Source organism: Antedon mediterranea, chromosome 3, assembly GCF_964355755.1.
Source record: "Antedon mediterranea chromosome 3, ecAntMedi1.1, whole genome shotgun sequence".
NCBI classification, from domain to species: Eukaryota; Metazoa; Echinodermata; class Crinoidea; order Comatulida; family Antedonidae; genus Antedon; species Antedon mediterranea.
The window spans coordinates 33,642,485-33,668,901 of NC_092672.1; the positions used below are offsets into that span (position 1 = coordinate 33,642,485).

A 26,417-nucleotide genomic window follows, 5' to 3' on the forward strand; every position below is an offset into this window, starting at 1 on the left:
GGATGTATAGTACTCTGATACGGTCTTATTAATTGTGTCAACTGTCACTTTTGATAAATAATACATGCTATACAGCTTTAGTGTATTAGACACCCGTGTCACATAAGTGCTACGAACTATAAATTAATGCACACTTATTTGCTAACAAATAATAAAAATGTAAATTTGATGTAAATTGTGGAATTCAAATGATGGAAATCACTTACACATTCCATTGTATCCTTTGCCACTAAAAAATTAATGTCGGGGGAAAAGGTGGGCCTATAAAAACTATTATAAACAGAAGATGGAATAAGAACTCGGTTCCAGTTATCTTATGTAATCTTTTTTTTCTTTTGTGGCGTTAACCACTATTTATTCATTTCATCATCAACAGATTAATACAATTATTGAATACTTCTGTGATATTAACAGTAATAACTATATCATTGTTATTCTTACTTTTGTTTTTTTTATATATATATTTACATTATGTGATTTTATCAATGTTTTTGTTCTTAGAGAATCTGTACATTAATATTTCTTTTCTGTTATATTCACTTTTTTCTTAATTTTCTAATATTTTTTTTTGTTCTACAATTCTCTACATCTAAAATTGTAAACACTTAACTAATAAATGTACTGCAGAAGATACATTTAATAATGTAATTATTTTCAGTATGTATTTTTTGAGATATACAATTCATTTTGTTACCCTATATACAGACTGTATACATTATTTTAAAATGTATCTTATGGAATCTAAACGATCTATATTTGGTAATTTTCTGTATTTTAATTCTTTAATATTCTCTTAAAATAGAAAAATCTGTAGGAGGCTAAAAAAATGCATTTCTGATTTTTTTTAGTCATTTTGTATACAAATTGTACCTCAGATAGAACAAATGTAATTCCATTCGTGACAAATTATTTTTATCACCCTCTCGATGCTAAGTTTAACCGGATTAGAATCTTTCAAATGTGATTTGATCTTTGTTGAATAAAAGAGAATCAATATTATGTAGGCGAGTGCAATTTCCTGCCACTTTGACAATCTTGGCCTTATTTTGCAGCCCGATATAATCATCGATCAAAAACGTATAACTATTTTAAAAAGAAAAACAATGCAGCTACTATTATCATTATTTTAAAATATAAAACAAGTTTTATTTTATGTTTTTGTGTTATGCCATAGTGCCAGAGTAAAAAAAAATGAACTACCCCATGCAAAAGCTTCAGTTGAAGATATCCAAATAGACTTGCCCCAAGTCTGTACTTATTTCGCAGCTTTTTGATGTTTGTCTGAACATGGAACTATTTCCCGTGGTCTGAAATACAAGTTTACAAGTTCATAATTATACGTATAAACGCCATATGTGCCAAAATATTTATCTTTTTACTAATACTAAGTCAAAATTTCGTTTGGATCCAGACTTGTATCCAAACTGTTTTATTCCGAAAAACGTACTACGGTGGGATACTGTTTGCGCGACAAAATGAAAGGATTTCGATATCGCACTTTCAATTTAGTTGAACACAGCTAAATTCAAACGATATATTTCGTGTCATATTCATCAGAGAAATTTTAAGTACAACATATTTGACTTGACTACAATCGAGCAATCGATTACAATTCTGATTGAAATAATCACACTATCTATGATAATAGATTGCAATCTCAACATTTTAATCATGAATAATACCATGACAAATCCTAAATAATCTTCAGGAAAAAATTGGCAGTGTGAAATTTTTTGTTGATTCCAATGTTGAACTTATGAAATTTGAACAATTTATGAATAATATTAATGAGTCGATAAATAATTAGTATTTTTCCCACATGTTAGACTTACCCTAAAGTCTGTTATTTCGAGGCTTTTCGTTTGTCTGACCATGGAGAAACATGAAAAAATGTATCCATGTCTGACATACAAGCTCAAGTATTACACGTATGAAACGCCATATGTGCCAAAATATTTAGCTTTCAATTAAAAACTCCGTCTGGAATTTGTTGTTGATGTATTAGTACATGAGTTGTGTAGTGATGTTTTTGTTGGTTTTACGCACTATTAAACACAGTAAATGTTACCCGAAATTTGACCGTTAACAAATCCCAGGCGATGAAACATGGAATCTGGGGCGCACGCTCCTCACTTTTTAATATATATTATGACTACTACTACTACCACCATGTTAGCGTTGATTCATTAAAAAATTCTTTATTTTTCTCATTTCATTATTTACGAGATATACGTCATGGAGCTAATATATAGCTCTATGCTTATAATTTATTTTTACTTTATTTTTACTTGTTTGTTCATCTATTATCTTCTGTAAAATATATGACGTAATACATGCCAAATACATTATCATCTGAAACACTCCATTATCTCTTTTGATGCTTCTTCAATTACTCACCACTCAATGTAAGATGCCGCCCCAGAATATAGTGTTAGTACGCCCTTTGCAATTAGTGCAATACCTGTGATGTAAGACCGATCACGTAAAATAGATTTGGATAATGTTAGCCATTATCGTACGCCCGCCTGTTTACAAATACCCAACATCATGTTTCATTTCCGTGAGAACTTTCATGTTCACTTAAAGGCAGACAGCAATTTATGAGGCGCACTTTAGCAATTTACGTGCAGTCGGATATGAGTTTGCATTACAACCTACTTTGGACACTCAACATCCAGGATGACGCCATTGGATGACTCTTTGGATTTTAGACGACCATAGAATGTGTTCGAAGCGAGGCAAGGTTGCAACTTTAAAATACGTACGGTATCTTGCTTTTGTATCAATAAACGTGCGGTAGCACCATGAACCTACTTAATTTAATATAGTAATTATACGAGCTTACGTCATGGTTCCGCTGACTTTTAACGAAAATGTGGGGTTGTCCTCTTCTCCGTCATCTGACATTGTTGCAACTTGCTACCAAGTTTTCCACTGATTCTTTCTCATGACTACCAACCATTTGTCACCTTGCAAACCATTCATCCTTAATATGTAAATGTCAAATTTATTCATTCTGGTCCGCGCAAGCTTAACTGGAAACTGAAGAAATTCGGATTAGGCCCTTCTCACGGACCCACGGTCGCCTACAAGATCAACACAGAGAGACAGAGACAAAAAACACACAGCCGTCCATGTTCGATTCAAACTAATGAGCTTAATTTTGATCAGGTGTGTAATGTTGTAATAGGTAGCTGTATCACACGTCAATAGCCGTTCCTCCCTCCCCTGCGAAAGCATTTATTTTTAACTTCAGTGTGCATATATATTTACGTAATAAGGGCATCTATAATATAAGTACAATAAACAAAATATTACACTTAACGTAGCGACAGGAGGTCTGAGTAGTATATTTCATATAGGATTAGAAATCTAATCTTGTGTTGAGCTTGATATTTCAAATCAAAGGCATTTGTAGGGATTTGTATCGATAACGTGATTTCTACATCAATTTGAACTCTTCACTGCCAAGTTGGTGATCCGCGCAAAACAATACATGTACGTACAACAGTAACCGATTTCGTGCTTATCTATGATTTGTAATATAAGTGTATCACCCGATATACACGAGCTGTGAATGTCTTCATTACAGTGACTTATTTTCAGCATGATACTGGTGAAGTTATGTGGTCACTTTGTGTCCTAATCGGATAAGCAATTACAGGTCACTAAGTGAATATGTTTGGTATAAAAATAACAAGTTTCTGTGAAATAAAAAACTAAAATTGACCAATCAATTAAACGAATAAGTGACCGTCGTCTGTTTGTGCTTTCTATTATTAGACGTCTTGATCAAAGAATTGGAGATCTAGTTACTGAATTAGTAGGCCTGCATGTTTATTCGTCCTTGCAGTAGGCCTATGGCACTACACTGAACGCTGATAAAGAATTGAATGTAGAAACATGTTTGGTGTTACTCCTATTTTGCTTTGGGACAATATTCATCATAATAACCATTATTCATTTGAAACGCACACGGGTGCAATATTCATTTAACTCACGTGCAATATTCATTTGACACGCGTGAATATTGATTTGACGCACGTGCAATATTTACTTGACACGTGCAATATAAATTTGACACGCGTGCAATATTTACTTAACACACGTGTAATATTCATTTGACACGCATGTAATATTCATTTGACGCGCGTGAAATATTTACTTGACACACGTGCAATATACATTTTGCGCGCGTGCAATATTTATTTAACACACGTGCAATATTCATTTGACACGCGTGCAATATTCATTTTTATATAACACCTATATAAATTCCTGTCATTTGATTGGACGAATGTGGGTCACATGGCGTGCAATAGTACGCACTATTCAACGATCGTTAAATAGTACTTTTTGAAACATTTTTGTGTACGAAAAAAAAACGTCTAGATGTTATATAAAACAAATAATGAATGTTTTGTATTCGTGTAATGGTACAAATAATGGCACTTGGTGAATGATGAAAGGTTATATCAACTCGGCTTTGCCTCGTTGATATAACCTTTCATCATTCACCTCGTGCCATTATTTGTACCATTGCACTCATAAACATTCATTATTTGTATATTAACGCGTGCAATATCCTTTTCACACGCGTGCAATATACATTTGACACCCGTGCAATATACATTTCACACGCTCGTGCAATATACATTAAAACAAATAATGTATACCATGCAAGTCGTAATTCACATGATGAAAACCATGAACCAATTAAATGCACACTTACTAAAAATTCAATTAAGCTTATATGCTTTTTACATCAACTTAGCACATTTACCGAGATAATATTTATGATTTTCAATTATAATAGTAGACAACGGATACTAAACGTAAAAGGATTGCATTTCTCAGTGACGTCCTGACTGGAACAATTAATGTTAATCTTAATAATGACATTAACGCCAACGGATAGTTGAAAATACTTATACTAATCAACTTCAATTAAGATAAAATTATGCTAACCCAGATTTACATTGGTTATAATTATCTATGTCTCGTAATACGTAATCACATGATAATCACAATCAAACATAATATTTTACTTCTCTTTGTCTGTAGTCCATTTCACTCTATAAAAAAAAGGGTAGGGAAGAAAGCTTTCAATAGCTATAATAGGCTTGCCCTAAATCGGTAGTTATTTCGAGGCTTTTCGATGTTTGTCTGAAATTCAAGTTTTTAAGCTTAAGTAGTATACGTATGAAACGCCATAGGTGCCAAACTATTTATCTTGTTACTAATATTAAGTCAAAACTCTGACTGGAACCCAGACTTTCGCAATATATACCGATGTAATCAATCTTTCTCTTCACTATCGTGCACTGCAATGAAAAAAGCAAGCGATTTAACCATTGACAAGCGACAATTCGGATAGATACGGGTAACTTTGTTGCGGTTGCGTATTTTGTCTTGTTCGTGTATTCGTTACATCTATATTAATAATAATATATTATAAATCTTATAAATAATATAATGCTGTATTTTTCATTGTTAAATAATTTAAATTCAGTTAATCTTATTTCCTACTAGCGACCCACCGCAAAGAAGGTAACGCAACGTAAGTGATTTGACCAATCATAATCGATGGATTGGTCAACTCGCTTCTTGCTTGCGAGATGTCGCGCTACAAAGGAAAACAAGTTTTTATCATTATTATTTATTTTATTTAAATTGTTTAACAAAGTGGGAGAGAGGACGATTTTGTACCATTAACATTTTGTTTTGTTTTCTCCAATGATTATTAAGATAATTAATATTCTGTATAGCCTACAGTTTCAACTAATAAATATAGTCATTTGCTGTCTTTATCTTTGGCCGACATTTTTACTTCGGGCAAATAGATAACTGTCACGTCTTCGTGCATTTATCAACCTCTATATGATTATATTACGCCTTGAATTACATTTTGATATTTCTTTCAGATCTAAAGAACCGATATAATAATCTGTATCAATCAAACAACATACGTCATTTGGAAAATGCAGCAATTTATGATTTTTAAAAGCGCTCGGAAGTATATCTTAGTATCTTTATTCAGTAAATCATGAACAACAATTAAATATATAAATAATTCTGTATTGACCCTCAACGTACGTTACAGTATTGTCATAGAAAACAAATAACAAACGCACAGAACAAAAACCAAATAAAAATGTTTACACAAGAAAATTCAGAAAATAAAAGTATAAAATAAATAAAAATCGTGAACGTTTCGTGCAAAGAAACAATAAAACAAACAAACAAGCAATCAATTAAAAACAAAAACAAACAAAAAACAGTGTAAAGTATACATACTTGAAACATATGCCAAGTAATAAATAATGAAAAATACCGATGGCATAAAAGGTAACATTTCACGAAATCATGTCATTGAGTGAAAACAAAAAAATGAATATTAATAATACACAAATCATCGACTTAGCACCAGCTAATTTACGGCTTAACCGATATGAGAGAGATAGACCTACTAAGCGATTAATATAACCATAACACCAAGTGTATGCTACTAGAGTTCGTATTTTGTTAATGACCTATACTTCCAAACCAACTGTATGATGTAATAATGCGGGCTAGGATTAGAATACCATTACGATTCAAATTCGCCTCTAATGGTTTTGATGACATACAGAAAGTACTTTTATCAACTTTCATAGAACGATGTATAATTGTTTTGGGTTAATAGGTCATTTATATTTATAACATCTAGTGTGCATTGACGATTCGATTTAATACTGGTAAAAATATAATGGTACACCTGGTGTGTCATACGATAATACTTCATCTTATTTTTATACGAAGTATAATCAAATAAATTTACTATAAAGGAAATTCGAATTAGGCCGTCTACGGATCCCCGGCAGCCAACAGTACAGCGCCTACCAGAAGCACACCGGGGGACGATCCCCTACTCTTGTTGAATAGTGTACCAAATTATCGAACCAACGTGCACATTATTTTTGTACACGGAACATCGACAACGGCTTTACATTCCATCCGAAGAATACAATGTTGTGTGTTAAAGATAGGTTTGATCTCATGACTAGGCCTATCACATGCTAGTCCAATATTATCATTACATCCTTCCCCTTTATACAGCACCCAGACGGTCTGCCATCCAGAACGCAGCCGGGCCTAACGTTGCTTAACTTCGGTCGTGAAGAACCGGTGTTAAATTGCTGCTTAATATCATTGTGTTTTCTTGTTTTGTTTAAAATAAAAATTGTCCTGTTTGATTATTTCGTACTTCCAAAATCGGTAGCGACCTTTTGTTTTGAATACGAACTACGTGAATATACGATACGCAGCTATGGTTTCCATTATTGCGACGCAACGCAAAGGGGGACGTAGCGCGCCGCAAGTAATTTGACCAATCACGACGCGATATATCACACCCCAACTAGCTGTTGTTTGTGATTGGTAAAGTGACTTGCGATGTACCTACGTCATTCTGCAGCGTCCAATGGGAATTAAGCTTAACAGCCAAGCACAAGTTGAGTGGCGCGTTAGGAAAACAAAATTGATTTGAAACCAAACCTCGTTGTTGGGAAAAGGACGATAGTTAATCAACTAAAAACAGATTCTAAACATTAATCAGCTCAGATATTTTCAATTACTGATAACTCTCAGAATTACATTGCTATAGTAGATAGCATAATGTCATCAATTACTGTATTCCTTACAACCAATCATATAAATGTTCATATGTAGGCCAACATCCGTTATCGTTTCAAATTAGTTTTAGACAATTTCTTTGAAGGCTGCTACTTTTGCCAGATACTTATGATAACTAATAGCTTGTCAGTGTAATTTTGATTAAGATGTTTGCCTTCTTCTCCTGTGTGACCTAGCTGTTTTACCGATTATACTGTTGTTGTCCGTTGATTGCGATGATGCTACACACAACGCTTCGTTCCCTCTGCGGCATCCTAGTGTGAACAACCGATCTTTTAGTTTGAATTGTATGGGCGGCCGTGGGGGCCAGAATAGACAATGCGAAATGACAAAAGAGGTTTGTGTTGGGTTTTTTTTGTCCGCGTGTGTACTGTTTGTCCAATCTGCATGTCTATACATTGTCTAATCTGGCTCTAACGGCCGCCCATAGAATTCTCACTAGTAGACGCACCGCAAGTTAGACCAATCACAAGAGTGACATATATGACGACCCATTACTTGTGAAGCGTCATATGGATGATTCGTTGTCTGTGGTCAAATCGTTTTCTGAAGGTTGAGATTTATTTACACAGTAACCGATAGGTAGTCATCAACTGCAAACATACCTGCTGGAAGCAACGCAATGGCTACTCTGGGTTCCAGACGGAGTTTTGACTCAATTTAGGAAAAAGATAAATATTTCGGCACATATGGCGTTTCATACGTATACTACCTCGGACAAAAATCGAAACTTCGACTGGTGGACGAACATAAAAAAGACAATAAATACAGACTTAAGCCCGGCGCACACTATAGCAATGGCGTACGTGCAACATAAGTGAGTTGACTAATCATAAGCAGCAGTTGAGATGATACATCGCGTAGTGATTGTTTAAATTACTTGCGTTGTATCCGTGAATTATTTTGAATAAAATGAAAGAACACGTTATATTTCATCTGCAAACACGAATGACCTATTTGGAGATTTTGAATCCCACGTTGCTGTCTAGATGCGAGAAAATATAAATAAGACCTACATTTCGAAGCTGTTTGATTCACTATCTAATTTACCTTAGAGAATAATAGATAATACAAAAACTACGATACTAAATCAAAATTCCCAGGTACGCACACAATTCTAATTTTAAAAACATTTTCCAGGCACTTACAGTATATTGAATTGCAAAACAACGCGGATATCTTTTATTATGGTTGTCCTGGTAACGAATATCTATTGACTAATTACGATTTTGTTAACATTAGTACTGTGTTGGTTTTTTAATACTTGTATTATTGTTTTTAACAACTAACTATAACACTATAGAATGTGTTCCTGAATTTAACCTTTAGCGTGAATTGAAAACTAAAATTAATTATGTCATTATAACACAAGTTCCGAGTAATTGGAGCATGCATTATTTAGTTTAGGCCAACACTACTGTTGCGAGGCAAGTACGTCAGTACACACTCCGTACGGTCACGTACAAAGCCCATGTATGCTTGGTTCCCACTAGAAACGCAAGACAATGGACGTAACGCAACGTAAGTGAGTTAACCAATCAAAAGCGATCGACTATTCGAACGGCCGCTTGTCATTGGTCAACACGTTTGGTTTGCGTTTACGTCCTAGTGAGAACCAAGCTTTACAGACACCGCGCGTCGTGGATAATGTACATAATACATAGTGCAGTACTGTTGGTATTTGTCGCAGCCAGACATAAAATCAAAAGACTGATACGAGCACCTATCTTGGAAGGCGAGCTCAGTTTTCTGTTGTTAAATTACCTTGCTCAAACACATAGGGAGATCCACTTTCGTTCTCTCTGTGTACCCAACTCGTAGTTGTAATAATAATGAGTTTGTGCTAAGTTGATACATTGTGTTTAAATTTCAGAATGGTGGTAAACGAAACTGGAAACTGGCCAACGGTCGGTTACGACGTAGAACCTTACTTGTACACTGAAATAGACCGATGGGTGATCGGTGCCCTTAACCCGGTTATCATCGGCATTGGGGTCATCGGTAACTTTATCACCATTCTTGTGCTAACTAGATGTCCACGTATGCAGACATCGTTGAACGTTTACTTGACAAGCTTAGCCATTGCTGATATGCTGTTCCTGCTGATGGCACCGATCATAGCCTGGCAATCGCTTGCAAGCAGTGACATTCATGATATGTATGACGCGCCAAATATTAGCAATACTTTTTGTAAGATCAATAACCTGATCATAGAGACGGCATACCAAGTTGGATATTTAATGATATTGTGCATCTCAGTTGAAAGATTCTTAGCTATCTGTAGGCCTCTACAGTATCGCAATTACGGAACTAGATTACGAGCGGCTAAAATATGTTGTGTTGTTTGGCTTTGTGTATTGATTTACCAATCCAGACTTCTGTTGACAATGACTGTTGAAGTCGCCAAATACCCGTGGCCACATATGTACAAAGGTCAACCAAACGTGTCGACCGTCTGCAGCATATGTTCACCAAAAAACTCTACCAGATGTAGAATTATTGATAACTTATACACTTTTGATATCGTAATCGGATTGTTGGTGATTCTAATTCTGATACCCCTTTACGCTACAATGATCAGGCGATTGCGTAATTCTCGTTTTGTAAGTTCCAGTGGAAAGAATCGTCGCAAAGCTCAGGACCTAAATATATTTCGAACGGTTTTACTGACAGTCAGCATATTCGCACTATGTTTTACACCTTATAATATTTTAAACACTATATACATGTATTTTGAAGTAGATCCAGACGTCGTCAAAAAAAGCGTCAACGTATTTCGGCCACTAATGTACCTAAACGCCGCAGTCAATCCTGTCATTTACAATATGACAAATACGCTTTATCGTCAATCATTTATTGAGTTTTTCTGCTGTTGTCGTAAATCGCCAACAAACTGTAACATGAACTCGCCAAAACAGCAGAGTTCCCTGTTAAATGATTCGTCGAAACCAACGATTAAGTCAACAATTATGAACCAATCAGATGAATCTCCTACAACTAAAGTTTAGTACATGTTACGATTGGAGGCGCGTCCTGTAGTAGTGAGAATAGTCTTGTTCTAGCGGTGATTCGACTGAATTGATAAACAGCTAAATATTTTGGCACACCTGGCGTTTCATACATATAATACTTGCTAGACAAAAATCGAAACGAAACTGGTGGAATAAAAACATAAACCACACAATTGGTATTGCACTCGACCTGTGAACCAGAAGTGGCAGGTTCGAATCCTATCGGAGATATTGTTACATATTGCTTGGTATAATGATGATCGCTCTGTATTGATGGGATTGAATCTATCCATAGACATATATTATTGAGGATCACTTTTAATGGTTTTTATATAAATTAGGCGATATGTTATGTTTGATGAAGGTCGAAAATGTCAACGCAAACAGTCTGCTAGATTAAACAAAAATGGTTGTTAATGTCTATAACTGCAGGCTAGTTCATATTTTGACACCGAGGCGAATCGAATATGCCTATTCGATCAGGTTCGAGCACCATATGGACTGAATGTGGAAACTTAATTATACTGTACGAATAATAACAATATTAAAGAGAGAGACAATGATGGTATTACCAAATATTATATTATGCTGGAAAAATCTAGATACAGTACCGAAAACCAGGTGCCAAATGTTGGGTATTATGAGGTTTGGGGTAGATAAACTAAATTGTACAATAAGATATGAATTCATACATTTTAAAACAGTTTTAGGCTACTGGTGCAATATAATTACGATTGAACAAAGTTTTTAAAACTTTATTCATTGTATGTCTATGTTTAGCATAAGTAGAACAGAATACATATAAGTATGTTATCTATATACAATATAAGTAGGTTCTACTTCATTTAAATTATATATGTACATTAAATAGCTCATGGCATCTTATTCATTCTGAAAGAATAGATACTATCCTAATGTACACAGTAATTGTAAATCTAAGCAATTATCATCGTCGCCGTCGTCGTCATTGTCATCGCCATCATCATGATCGTCGTCGTCATCGTCATAGGCATCACCATCATCATGATCGTCTACATCTTAGTCGTCATCATCATGATCATCATCATCAAAATCGTCTTCGTCATCATTATCTTCCTTACCATTATCATCATCATCATCTATTCATTATTATTATCATCATCGTCGTCGTCATCATCATCATCATTGTCGACGTCTTTGTCGTCATCATCATCATCATCATCAGCAGCATCGTCATCATCACCATCATCAGCATCATCACTATCATCATCATCACCATCATCATCATCATTAGTCTGGCTTCCAGATGAACTTTTGACTTAATATCAGTAACAAGATAAATATGTTGGCATATATGGCGTTTCATACGTATACTACTTGAGCTCGAAACATTTCAGGCCCGGTTTCAGGTTCAGACAAACATCGAAAAGCCTCAAAATAACTACAACATAGGGAAAATCAACATCATCATCACCATCATCGTGTTTGTAGTCATCATCATCAAAGTCATCATTAAATTCGTCATCATCATTATCATCATCATCATCTATTCATTATTATTATCGTCATCATCATCATCACTATCATCATCATCGGCGTCGTCATCATCATCGTCGTCATCATCACTATTATCATCATCATCGTCGTCGTCATTGCCACCATCGTCATCACCATATTCATCATATTCATCCTCGCCGTCATCTCCATCAATATCCAAACGGCCTCTGTATTGTATAGATTAACTATATATAGTGTACCTAATTCTAATGTAGGCCGGTTATGTCATTTTGCATTTATTCTTTACGTAAATATATTAAACAAATTATTGTTAAGATAAACGTTCAATCTTTAATGGCAGTTTGCTTTAGACGCATTTATTTGTAATACTGTGGAGATTATAAAGATAATAATAGTGTTTATACAAATTAGTAAGCTCATAATATTATGCCATTAATGCGTCTTTATAATAATCTAATTTAGAAACGTAATCTTACAGCGTACTAAAATTATCTGAAGCCAAGTTACATAAATAGAACACAGGCATGCATTACTTGAATGATGTACAGATGTATTCAATTAAAAAAGCAGAATGCGGATGATGGTTTACTGTTGGAAAACATAATAAATACTGGAGGTACACTGATTGTTTTTTCTAATATTATGTTTTTTAGGAACCATTTACAAAGTAGTCTACTGCAGTTACTGCAGTAATTACAATGCTTACTCTTTAAAGTATACCAGAAAATCAGCAAGTTTTTACTTTACATGGTTGGAATCCCTTTGATTGTGTTAGTTTATGTACAGACTACAGCGCTTAGAGGTTTCACAACAGTAGGCGATATATAAATGCAGGATATTGTAATTATTATTTTTTTGGAGAAAAACACATATTTTACTCTGCAATGACTGTTTCATAAATTGAATTATACGGTTATGTCCCACTGTGGGTATCAGTGGCTGGATCTCAATGGAGATACAAAAAAAAGCGAAAAGCTAAATCAAAACGATAAAGTAAAACAGTCAGAAAAATTAGCAGAGCTTTCGGGCAACACTAGCCCTTCATCAGTGCAATATAATTTCTTGTATATATAGGTTCACATTCAGTTACTATGTGAACCTGTAAATAAATGAAAATTAAGAAATCAAGTTGCCTTGGCATTTGATTGGCTTATTTCCAAGTCATTGCGCATAACCCTATTGGCTCATTTCACAACTCTTAGCATAAACAGATTATGAACTGATTACTATGTGAATGGATTCTCTTTATCATATTATATGTTACGATAAGCTGGAGTATTAATCCATTTTGTTTCGATGTCTCCATATCTTATCACTCTCAAATAACAGAATGTTTAGGCCTACATGACGTATTCCTCGTTCCGTATATAAACAAACAAATGTTTAAGCAGAAATTATTTAAGTCCTATAATATTAGATACATTGTGCAATAACACCTTGAGTTGATCGTCACTGATACTGTTACATTAATATGTGAAATTTGTAATGGGTAAAGCTCTCTGAACATGGATCAAGTCAGATTTCTGAACAGTATTCCTGTCTGGTTTCCAAACAGGGATTCAGTCCGGTTTCCGAACAAGGATCCAGGCATGTTTCCGAACAATATTCCGATCCAGTTTGCGAACAAGGATCTAGTCCAGCCTAACAGGGTTCCGGTCTGGTCTCCGAACAGGGATCCAGTGAGGCTTGAACAAGGATCCGATTCGGTTTCCGAACAGAGTTTCAGTCCGGTTTCTAAACAGGGATCCAGTCCGGCTTCCAAACAAGGAGCCATCCAGTTTAACCATGGATTAAAGAATAGAAGGATATGCATCGACGGTAACATCAAACGATTTTACAACGCGCTTGCCTATACTAAAGCACTGCTGCCCAATCAAACAAAAACGCTCATTGAACTCCGTGTCTCTAACCGCGGCCCTCTGTAAAACGCTGCGAATCAACTGTTACATTTGTTGAGACCAAAACGTAACCATGTAGAAATCGTATGCGCAGTCTGAATGTTCTATTGACATGTCTGCGTCGATGATTAATTGACAACAAAAATATATTGCTGAATAATTCTGTTTTAGTTTCATCACAATCGGACTACGAAAAGTTCACTTTCTTACGACTGGTAATTTTAAGTAGTTGGTAATATTGATAAAATATGCAATTTTTATATTTGAATTATCATTATTTGCCTGCCATCTTCTGTCATTAAAAATTGCGTTAATCTATAGAATATTAAATTATGCATTTGACCATATGTATGTTGTTAGCGTGAGACCAAAACGTAACCATGTAGAAATCGTATGTGCAGTCTGAATGTTCTATTGACATGTCTGCGTCGATGATTAATTGACAACAAAAATATATTGCTGAATAATTCTGTTTTAGTTTCATCACAATCGGACTAGGCCTACGAAAAGTTCACTTTCTTACGACTGGTAATTTTAAGTAGTTGGTAATATTGATAAAATATGCAATTTTTATATTTGAATTATCATTATTTGCCTGCCATCTTCTGTCATTAAAAATTGCGTTAATCTATAGAATATTAAATTATGCATTTGACCATATGTATGTTGTTAGCGTGGCCGGTGTTCACCCATACAACAATCGTGTTTTTAATATATGGCTAAGCAGTGGTTTCTTCATAAATCTCCTTAATTATCGATTTGATTATATTTAAATTGTAGTGCCTGGTGATTGGCTAGTGGTTATGTCATCCACATCACATCCAATCACCGGGTCTTAATTGAATGAAAACAGCGATCCCTGATCCGGGATTGGCTGGCTATGTATAGTTGCGATTCGTTACCTAGCGGTCATTTTGAAAAGTACACGCAGGGCAAACTTAATCACGAACAAACGAAGTACCTATTATTATTCACACAAGAAGTAAGACAACGGTGAGTATATAGATCATGATTACACGTTGTATCTACTACACTTAAGATTAGCCTAGGCCTACCTATGCAGTATCAATGTCGGCAAATCATATGGTTTACAAGTAAGAATAGAAGGCCTAGGCCTAGTATCCTTGCTGATTTTGTAATTTTACATGTAGGCTGAGACAACAAATAGTTATTGTATCAGATGTAGGACTACTTCAGGTCATAAAATGCTACTTTGTCATAAAAACATTAGCGTAGATCAATCGCGGCAGAAACCTATACTAATTAAAATTATAGCATCTACAATTCTAAGCCAATAACAATATAGTATTTTATCTGGTATATTGATGAAGTAAGCCTACACTAGGGTCTTCACATTAACATACAATGTAATTTAATAACTGTTTAATAAACATTATAACCAACAAGGTTAAATCTCGTTGCACATGTGCAGTAAACAATATATTAGGCACGCGACCGTTTCGTTGTTACCCATCATGGATTATTCTTTAATTCATGATTAAACTGTAACATTGTGGGCGGTCCGCGCTCTGTCGGCGAGAGTCAAGGAACCCTTGATCTCACGTCGATGCATATAGTCGGTGGCAGGAGGGGGAATCACCACCCAAAAGGGGACAAATTGCCATCCAACTTTTCTAGACTAGAATTTTCCGTAGATTATGAATATGGAAGGTAATCGATCAGGATAGGAAGCGTTTTCGAGATATAAGGGGTCAAAGTTCAAAATTGACCAATTACAACAATGTATTATGTATATGTATTATAACAAATTTATTGAAGCACAATTTGGTCTTTTATTACATTTTTATGATTATAAGTGTCTATTCAATCACCTTATGAAAAAAAAATCTTTTGTGATTAAGGGTCAAATGTCAATATTGACCAATCATAGAACGTACCTATAAAACCAAATAAAAACTAATATTTAATCAAAATTGGATGTTTTCTCATCCTGTTAATCAATCATACGCAATGTAAAAGAGCGAATACATCATTTCATCAGTTGACATAAGGTCAATTTCATCAGTTGACATAAGGTCAAAGGTCAACATTTTAATACGCGTATTAGATGCAAAGTTGTCCAAACTAGGATATTGATGGTTTTACAAGTAATCAAATTATTTGATTAGTAAAGTTATGTTATTTCAGTATAATACTGTATTTAATCAAATCAGACTTCGATCAGGATAGGAAGCAAATAGGAAGAGATAAGGGGTCAAAGTTCAAAATTGACCAATTATAACAATGTATTATATACTATTATAACCAATTTATTAAAGTTCAGTTTGGTCTTTTAATACATTTGTATGGTTATAGGTGTTGTATGGTGTTATTCAGTCGCCTTATAAAACAAATACTTTGCAATTAAAGGTCAAATGTCAATATTGACCAATCACACAATTTGCATTTAAAACCAAATAAAAACTAACATTTAAGACAAAATGTTATGTTTTATCATTCTGTTAAGACATCTATCAATCATACACAATCAAAAGAGCACATTTATCATTACACAAGTTGACATGGGTCAAAGGTCAACATGTGAATAAATGATATACTAAATAATGCAAAGTTATTCAAACTATGAGATCGATGTTAATAAATGTAATAACGTTATTTGATCAGTGAAGTTATGGTATTTTTATATTTTTTCTAGTGCACATTATTTTAAATGTATTAATATAGGCCTAATACTGTAAAATAAATAATAAAATTAATATTATGACGATTAAAATGTTATGATGTTAAAATGTTGCGCTGACCTTCAATGATTTGCCACTATACAGTTGCATTTATTAGGGCTACAATATTCGTTTTTGGAAAATAAACTACTATTCATCAGAACCAGAGAATACCAATTCGTACAGGATAGGGCATAGGCAGATCCAGGTGGCCAAACTCAATCCACAACTCACTACACAGACAGACCACAATTTTTATATAGTTTGGCCCATACAGGAAAGAGTTTCCTGTATACAAAGGATTCTAAAATAACCTATATGGATTTGCCCGAATGAACCCTCTAAGGATCCTTTTGGGATCTCTATGTGGTGTGCTACATAAGGCCCTGTATTAGAAATTAGTATGGGGTAAATAGTTCATGGATGAACTATGAAATAAAACTAAATGTGCACCCTCAATATTTAAATAACATTTATGGATTTGCCCAAATGAACCCAGAGGCCAGTCGTTCTCCATGGATGGACATTAAGCCCCATAATGGAAATATAAGGGGTGACACTGTGAGTTCATATAGACAGGGGCGGCCCATGAATTAAGCTGCCTGTGCACTCTCGATCCTTAAGAAAAGTTTATGGATTGGCCCAAATTAACCCAAGGGCCGGTCCTCCATGGACATTAAGCCCCATAATGGAAATATAATGGGTGACACTGTGGGTTTATATAGACAGGCAGAACCATGGAATAAAGCTGCCTGTGCACTCTCGATCCTTAAGGAACACTTATGGATTTCCCCAAATTAACCCAAGGGCCGGTCCTCCATGGATGGTTATTAAGCCCCATAATGGAAATATAATGGGTGACACTGTGGGTTTATATAGGCAGGCACATGGAATAAAGCTGCCTGTGCACTCTCGATCCTTAAGGAAAATTATGGATTTACCCAAATTAACCCTCAAAGGCCGGTCCTCCATGGATGGACATTAAGCCCCATAATGGACATATAAGGGTTGACACTGTGGGTTCATAATAGACAGGCACATGGAATAAAGCTGCCTGTGCACTCTCGATCCTTAAGGAACCGATTTGGATTTGCCTAAAATGAAACAACAGCAGGTCATCTATTTAGACCCTTCTGTGGTTCTCTACTGTATGTTCAGTTCTACATTTGGCCCCTGTATCGGATCAATGCATTTGGCTACATAAGTTACTGTGTTAGAAATATATCGGGTAACTAAAACTGTAGGTTCCAATATTAAGCCATGGGAAAAGCCTGTCTGTGCACCCTCAATCCTTTTTAAAGGAACCCATATGGATTTTCCAAAATGAACCAAGGGTAACTTCTGAATTCTCTATGAGCCGTACATTCCGTTTATTGGAGATACATGGATACCTGATTGAAATTGCTCAAAAGAAAGACATAGTACTGTATAGTAATAGTATTATTCCCCTTCCACGCCTCTTTGAATTAAATCCGCCCTGATAGGCTCTTATGTACAGGATTTCAAGGCAATAATCACACTTGTATTTTTCAAACATTATAATCTGTTAGATTGAATAAAAATATCTATTATAAACAATTTGCCGTTAGAAATCTCTATGCCATGTCGTTATTTAGATGAGAAAAACAGGTCAAAGGTTAAAATTACAGAAAAAATAGGTGTTTCAGTCACTTTTTGAAAAAAATGTTGTATTATGGCAAGTATAAACATATATATTGTGAACAATTTGATACCAAAATTGGCTCCTTACGACAAATATTTATTAATTTATGTTTTTATAACCTTATTCAATTATGTCAAAGGTTAATAACCACACTTCCGGTCATTTTCAAGCAATATCATCTGTTATACTGAATATAAATGTATATCTTGGGAACAATTTGCTCCTATATTTAATTCTCTCCGACCTGCCGTTACTTAGATATAGCAAAAAGAGGTCAAAGGTCAAAATTGCTAACAATGGGGTTTCCAGTCATTTTTTCAAAGAAAATTCTGTTAGAGCTAATATAAACATATACATTGTGAACAATTTGACACCAAAATTATCTCACTAAGTCCAGAATTTCCAGAGATATAGCATGTTTTTATATTGGTCAATTTTGAACTTTGACCCCTTATATCTCGAAAACGCTTCCTATCCTGATCGATTACCTTACATATTTGTAATCTACGGAAAATTCTGGTCTAGAAAAGTTGGATGGCAATTTGTCCCCTTTCGGGTGGTGATATCCCCCCCTCCTGCCACCGGACTAATATCCTTCTATTCTTTAATCCATGGTTTAACAGAGTTCCATTCTGGCATCCGATCAAGGATCCGATCCGGTTTTCAAACAGAAATCCGGCTTCTGTGCAGCTGCCTGAGCGTTCACATAAATTTGACATAATGGTTGATTATGAAATAATACATATTGTAAATACATAAAATAAATATTGTATGCTGACACTATTATGTATAGTATTATACCGTTGTAATAATATTATAGCAACCATAGTTTTATAAGATATTCTCACGGCGGCAATGAACTACAATATTATAAGTGTATTTGTGTAATATAAAATCGATACTGGTATATTTATGCACACGAAGAACGCTATGATATTGAATAAGAATATATCTGTTGAATGTTGTTTTTATTTTGGTGTCTATTATCTCTTTAAAAAACAGAAATAAATTAATAACAATGATGATATTATATAGCTGGTAATATGAATGATAATTTTATTGATTTGTGTTTTCGTAAAATATGTACGGTATAGATTAATGAACTAGTCGTATGTTTTTGTACATAAAAAAAATGAATATTGTTAGCAGACAAAAAAAAGGATTTATTCTTCATCACCATCACTCGAATCATTATCATCATCAACATCGTCGTCATCATCATCATACCATCACAATCATTATCGTAATCATGGTATCGTCATCATTATCATCATCATCATTCTAATCAACATCGTCGTCATCATCATCACTCACAGCATAACTTTCATCATCATCATTATTATCATTTTCATCATCATTATCATCGTCATCATCATCATACCATCACTATCAACACCATCATTATCATCATCATGATTGTCGTTGTCGTCATCAATATCATCACTATCAACATCCGCATCATGATATCATCATTATGGATTTTTAAAATCATGGTGTGATTGTCCTTCTAATCATTGTAGAAGCTTGATCTTGGTTTCCACTAGAACATTGTGATTGGTCAAATGACTTGCATTGCGCTTACGTCATTTCGTTGCGGGAACCGAGCTTTAATAATGACACGAGAAAATTAAACAGTTGAATACCATGTCTTTAAATCGACCAATTAAAATGAGGCATGTGTCAGTGGAGCGATATCAGTTGTCTAATTTGCATAACAGGTGTAAAGATGACTGAATAAGAATATGTATGTTTATTTCTTTGAGTACGGATTTTAATACTGAACCCTTTAATGCCATTATGTATTTACTGGTATTGACTACGATTTTAAGCATGGCAATGTTTTACTTATGATTATATTACACTTTGATGACAATGCTGTAGGAACTCGGAATTGTTGTTCAATTAAGTACAAGAAAAAAACAAACGAAAATCAATGAATTATACTATTTGAATGCATTCTGGACGTTACTGCTGTTTTTGTTATTCGTTCACATTTTGCTGTCGCTCAACATGTAAGTAGTCAGTATTTTATTTTTTTAAACTTATTTATTTTATTTAAAACATATTTATACAGGATAAAAACATATCAGTCATACCTGTTTTACATTGGTCCTATTTATAGAAAATACAAAGTTAAAAACATGCATACAGATTCTTTAAACTTGCTAATACAGTAAAATAACAATACAGGGTCAAACTTTCAAAGTTATGTAATGTACATTTACGAAAAGGAGTTAAATTACAAAAAGGAATAAAATAAATACACGTAATATGACACGAATGAATTTGCTTTGCAGCAAGAATTATTTTTAGTCGCGTGCAGTCGCGTGCAAACACAACTCTACAGCTCACTATGTCGGTCAGTTGATCGGTCGGTTGGTTGGTCGGTTGGTAAACACTAACTCAAATTTCAGCACTCGACTGCAACCGTGTATATGGCTTTGTTTTATAAATTGAATCTAATTTAATTAATCATTAAGAAGGTATTGTTTTTTAAGAATGTAATGCCACTTTCATTACAATATTGACACATTGTTTTGAATTATATCAGCAGTCGTCACTACTGTCACTTGGTGCAGTCGCGTGCAAACACGACTCTACAGTTCACTATGTCGGTCGGTCGTTCGGTTGGTTGGTATACTAACTCAAATTTGAGCACACGACTGCAGCCATGTATTTGGCTTTTGTTTTATAAATTGAATCTAATTTAATTAGGGCCACTTCCATTACAATATTGCCATTGTTTTGAATTATATCAGCAGTCGTCACTACACTTAGGTTATTCCCAATCGTGGGCTGAATTAAAGAATTATTAAACAGAGTAACTAAACTAATAACGACAACAAACGTATTTACAATTTGAATGCAGTTTAGAATTTCCTAATGTTTTTGATAATTTTCTTCAATTATTATCGTCGTCAATTTGATAGGAACAGCCATTAAATTTATTATCAAATTTGCCAAAGAATTATTAAGAAATTGAATCTATAATTTAAACTTAAAATTGAATTACTTTTTTTTTACAATAATGTTGCTTCTAAGATTTGATTGTTTCCGGTCGTACTATGTAGATATTTGTTCCCGGTCGTACACTAATTATCATTCGGTCAGTGTATGATTAAAGTCAGTGAAGGTTCTGTGAACTCATTTTATTTTAAATAATTTATTTAGCTACATTGAACAGAGTAACTAAACTAATAACGACAATAAACGTATTTACAATTTGAATGCAGTTTAGAATTTCCTAATGTTTTTGATAATTTTCTTCAATTATTATCGTCGTCAATTTGATAGGAACAGCCATTAAATTTATTATCAAATTTGCCAAACAATTATTAAGAAATTGAATCTATAATTTAAACTTAAAATTGAATTACTTTTTTTTTACAATAATGTTACTTCTAAGATTTGATTGTTTCCGGTCGTACTATGTAGATATTTGTTCCCGGTCGTACACTAATTATCATTCGGTCAGTGTATGATTATTAAGTCAGTGAAGGTTCTGTGAACTCATTTTATTTTAAATAATTTATTTAGCTATATTTAATAATGAGTTACGTAAGCTACTCAATTTACCAGTTACAATGCAAGCATGACGTTTGTTAAGAATAACGTTCCCTCATTTTATGAATATTGGAGGAACTCCATTCATAGTTTTATTTATTTTTTATTTTAAAAATATAATAAATATAAAGGAACAGAATTCATGACAGTTGTAATAGTCTAATTGTCACAGTCAAAAGTGACGGATATGTAAAGTTAAACGCAAAGGGTAATTTGCATAGAACTAGTCAGGTGTATTACCGTATAAAAGAATTGGGGAGGAATGTAGTAATTACGCCTCACATCAACCTTGTAGAGAAGGGAGGTGTCGCACCTCAGCAATAATACAGATTGACCATTTGCTGCCCGTTGGGCTGAAGTTGGTACCAATACACAACTATCTGACCACCATTTGTAGTAAATCGTAAACCAAGCCGAGTATACACATGATTGTTTATGTATGATTGGAATGTAATTGGTAGTGAACAAGTCCACAAGTGACCGGCGGACAAAGAAGTAAAGACATTCAGTTGCTAATATTATATATCTGTATACTTTTAATTGCGTTCTTCAGTAGCCATATAGTTAACTTCAATCTGGGCGTGACACTAATCAAAACCATATTAATTTACTTCCACGATTCAACATGCGTCGGCATTGTTGAACATTTTAAGTTATTGTAGGCTGTTCACTATGTCGGTCGGTCGGTTGGTTGGTTGGTCGGTCGGTCGGTAAACACTAACTCAAATTTGCGCACGCGACTGTAGCCCAAGTATCAAGCTCAAATAGTATACGTATGAAACGCCATATGTGCCAAAATATTTATCCTTTTACTAATTTTAAGTCAAAACTCCGTCTGGAACCCAGATGCAGTTGTTTTTGTGAAAGGTGCTATTGTTAATTTCCTGGTAAAATTGTTTCTCTTCTTGTTTTGTATGTGTTTTGTATATGGATGTACTATCCGAAATAAAGGAAACGAATGAATGAATAAAGTGATATTATAGGCCATGATAACCTATGTTGTTTGTTGACGTCAACAACATAAAATGAAGCTATTCAATTACTGTGTGTTTCTACATACACGCGTACATGGATGATGCATAAATATTCAATTGTTCTTTTATTTCTATATACACTACATACACGTATGGAGAATGCATATTTTAGGATCTGTCCTCCTACGCAGAGCGCATATCAATGCATCTTACAAACATTTTTTTTCTAACAAAGTATTGCCACATCACAGAGGGCGCATGTTAACAATAATACAAATTTTCCTTCTTTTATTATTAATTGTAAAGTTATTAATGAACCAATTTTCTTAAATTATAATAGGCATGGTCTATAATATACTTAAACCGAAATGTATAACTTGTAAATTGATATTAATTAATCTCAATATTTATTTTTTAAATAATTTTGATATTGAAAATGTGTGTAGTTGGTCGCTTTCTTGTCGATGCTTTTATTGTAGAACGTAATTTATTTATTTTTCTCTGTTCTGGGTTGACCAACTAGCATAGGTGTTTAGAACCTGTTTGGTCTTTCCGTGCCTCCTTTTATAATTGTTTTGTCTTCTTTGTTATGTATATGGCAGAAATTGAATAAATATAAAATAAATAAATAAAATTTATGTAGCTGGTAATATTAAAATTGTAGGCGTGCTAACAATCAAACAAGCAAAGGTACTATATACTTGGCAAATTATATTTTGGCAAGTAAAAAGCAAAATTTAAAAAGAAGCATTATTAATAAATGCAGTATAACAGTATTATTATAAGTAGGTGAAATAATGGAATATGGTCTAAAGCCTTGTCTACACTATTAAACTTTATTTGTCAAACAAGTTTGATGTGCCTATGGTAGTAATACGCTTAAATATGGCAGTGATATGACATCATCATGTCCATATATGGGCACATCACATTTTTTGACACATAAAGTTTATAGTGTAGACAAGGCTTAAGTTAGGAATGTAGAATGAATACATCCATCATCTCACTATATCCAATCAAAATTAATATATTAATGAAATTATTATTATTATTACAATATTGTATATATTGCATGTAATGTTCAAAGAGAGACAATTAGGTTAATTGGGCGTAATTAAAAAGCGATTTATTCTCAACTAATGTATCACTAATGACGGAATAGTGACGTAAGTGTGTAGAATAACTGTACACGTCAATATATTCTTGCTTACCCATTTCCATCTAATTTGTCTCCTTAAAGCTCTGTCTACACTATCAAACTAGTTTGACAAAAAAAGTGTTATGTGCCCAAATATGGTAGTGATATGTTCAAATATGGTAATGATATGACATCATCATGGCCATAATATGGGCACATCACATTTGTCACATAAAGTTTGATATAAGTGTAGACAGAACTTAATATAAACAGATATCCCTGCAGTTAAATATACTGATATATTTCTATTGAATGTTTCTATTCAACGGCCAACGTCTTGTAAAATGTTGAAATATTAATTTGTCAAGTGATCCTAAAACCTTACAATTTATAAATTGCTAAAATTCAAATAGGCTAAAAATGTTAAAAACGTTTAAAAATATTGAAAATGTAAAAACATTTTATAAAGTTTCATTGTTTACATAGTCTTGTATTACATAACATTTTATCGATGGTGACGTGAATTAATTATATGAATCGCATTTTCAACAAAGGCATATCTCGATCTGTCTTAGTTATTGGAACATGTATTCTACCATTGCGTTTGATAATAAAGTATTTGCTAAGGGGAAGATCAACATCCTTAATTATTTTATGAGCTGCCTTCACTATCCAATCTATGTATATTTCATCTAACTGCACCAACGGATCTTTAACAATATATTCAGCTTTCTTTGTAATAAAATCTGACTGCAGTACCGTCGTTTGTGTTACTATAAGTAAAAGATAATTACCTGTACTTGTAATGAGAATCTTATTAAAAACATAATCACACACACAGTACAGCAAATTAACTTAACGGCCGGTTAATATGTGACGATATTCGAAATTAAAGTTTTAGACCAAAATAATGTAGATTTAAATTAGATTCATTTATTTTGTTTTTCTATGATTTATTTTTGTTAATAAATCGTGCATCAAACAGTTAACAATTTATTTAAAATAGATTATTCTCAATTTGATCAACATTGAAGTTTATGGTACGTCGATCCCAGCATTCATTTATTGTTTTGAAGCATAACAGCACAAGACAATCTAACAGCAGGACTGAGCTAGCCTTGCCAAGATAGCAAATCGTAACATTCATTTTGATCTTATATGTCTGGCTGCGAAAAATAAAAGCATTACTGTATGTACATATTCGGGTTAGGGGAGTGGAGCAGGATCGTGTCGCAGCCACAAATAAACCATTTGATCTCCGGAACTCAGTATTCAGTTGTTAGATTTTCTTGCATCAATTTACCTTTGAACTCTTTGAACACGATTCGGCCGGCTATTGACCGATGGTATTATCACGGTAAATTGCACTATACTAAACTAAAAATACAATAATCTGCAAGGTTAGTATTTCGCGTTATGATGTTATTTAGTTATTACCATCAATAACACTAAACGATAAATGCCTTCAAGCTGAAAGGTCACTGTTATAACATGTTTTGGTATCGTTATTAATGTAGTGTTATTGATGCATACAAATGGAAATTGTATTTTGATTACACCAATTATATAAATCTCTGTATTCGACAATTGGCTGATAAGCATATAATCTACTGTAGTCGTGCAATACATTAGCATTAAACTATAGCATTTATATATTTTACTGTTGCAGTTCGGTTTTAAATGGAATGTTGTTTGTATGCAGTATAAATCAAAGGCAAATTACTGAAAAACATTACAATGCTCTGGGTATTAGTGGCTGGATCTTACTGGAGATACACATTTTATTTTGTTGTGTAACATTTTTTGTGTTATTTCTGTGTTATTTGTTTTCTATGACAGTACCGTAATATACGGTGAGAGTCAATAAGAATTAAACTAAATTAAATTAAAATAAGCATTGCAAAAAAATTACAATAATGTGGGTATAAGTGGCTGAATCTCAATGGAGATACAATTAAAATAGGCCTAAGCATTAAATGAAATTACAATGCTGTGGGTATGAGTGTGGCTGCATCTCAATAGAGATACAACTAAAATAAGCATTGAAAATAATCACAATGCTGTTGGTGTGGCTGGATCTCAATAGAGATAAAAATAAAATAAGCATTGAAAAATGACAATGCTGTGAGTATCAGTGGATATATCTCAATAGAGATAAAAATAAAATAAGCACTGAAAAATGACAATGCTGTGAGTATCAGTGGATATATCTCAATAGAGATAAAAATAAAATAAGCACTGAAAAATGACAATGCTGTTGGTATCAGTGGATGTATCTCAATAGAGATAAAAATAAAATAAGCACTGAAAAATGACA

At 33.7% G+C, this 26,417-nt stretch overlaps 1 protein-coding gene across 1 annotated transcript in view; it reads left to right on the forward strand.

The window, feature by feature from the left end:
* Nucleotides 1-13,180, forward strand: part of LOC140043894 (neuropeptides capa receptor-like) — a 28,504-nt gene extending 15,324 nt beyond the window's left edge. Inside the window, exon 2 of the mRNA XM_072088370.1 lies at nucleotides 9,548-13,180. Coding sequence (XP_071944471.1) covers nucleotides 9,549-10,682 — 1,134 coding nt within the window. The 5' untranslated portion in view covers nucleotide 9,548 and the 3' untranslated portion in view covers nucleotides 10,683-13,180. The remainder of the gene's footprint in view (nucleotides 1-9,547) is intronic.
* Nucleotides 13,181-26,417: the final 13,237 nt, after the last annotated feature.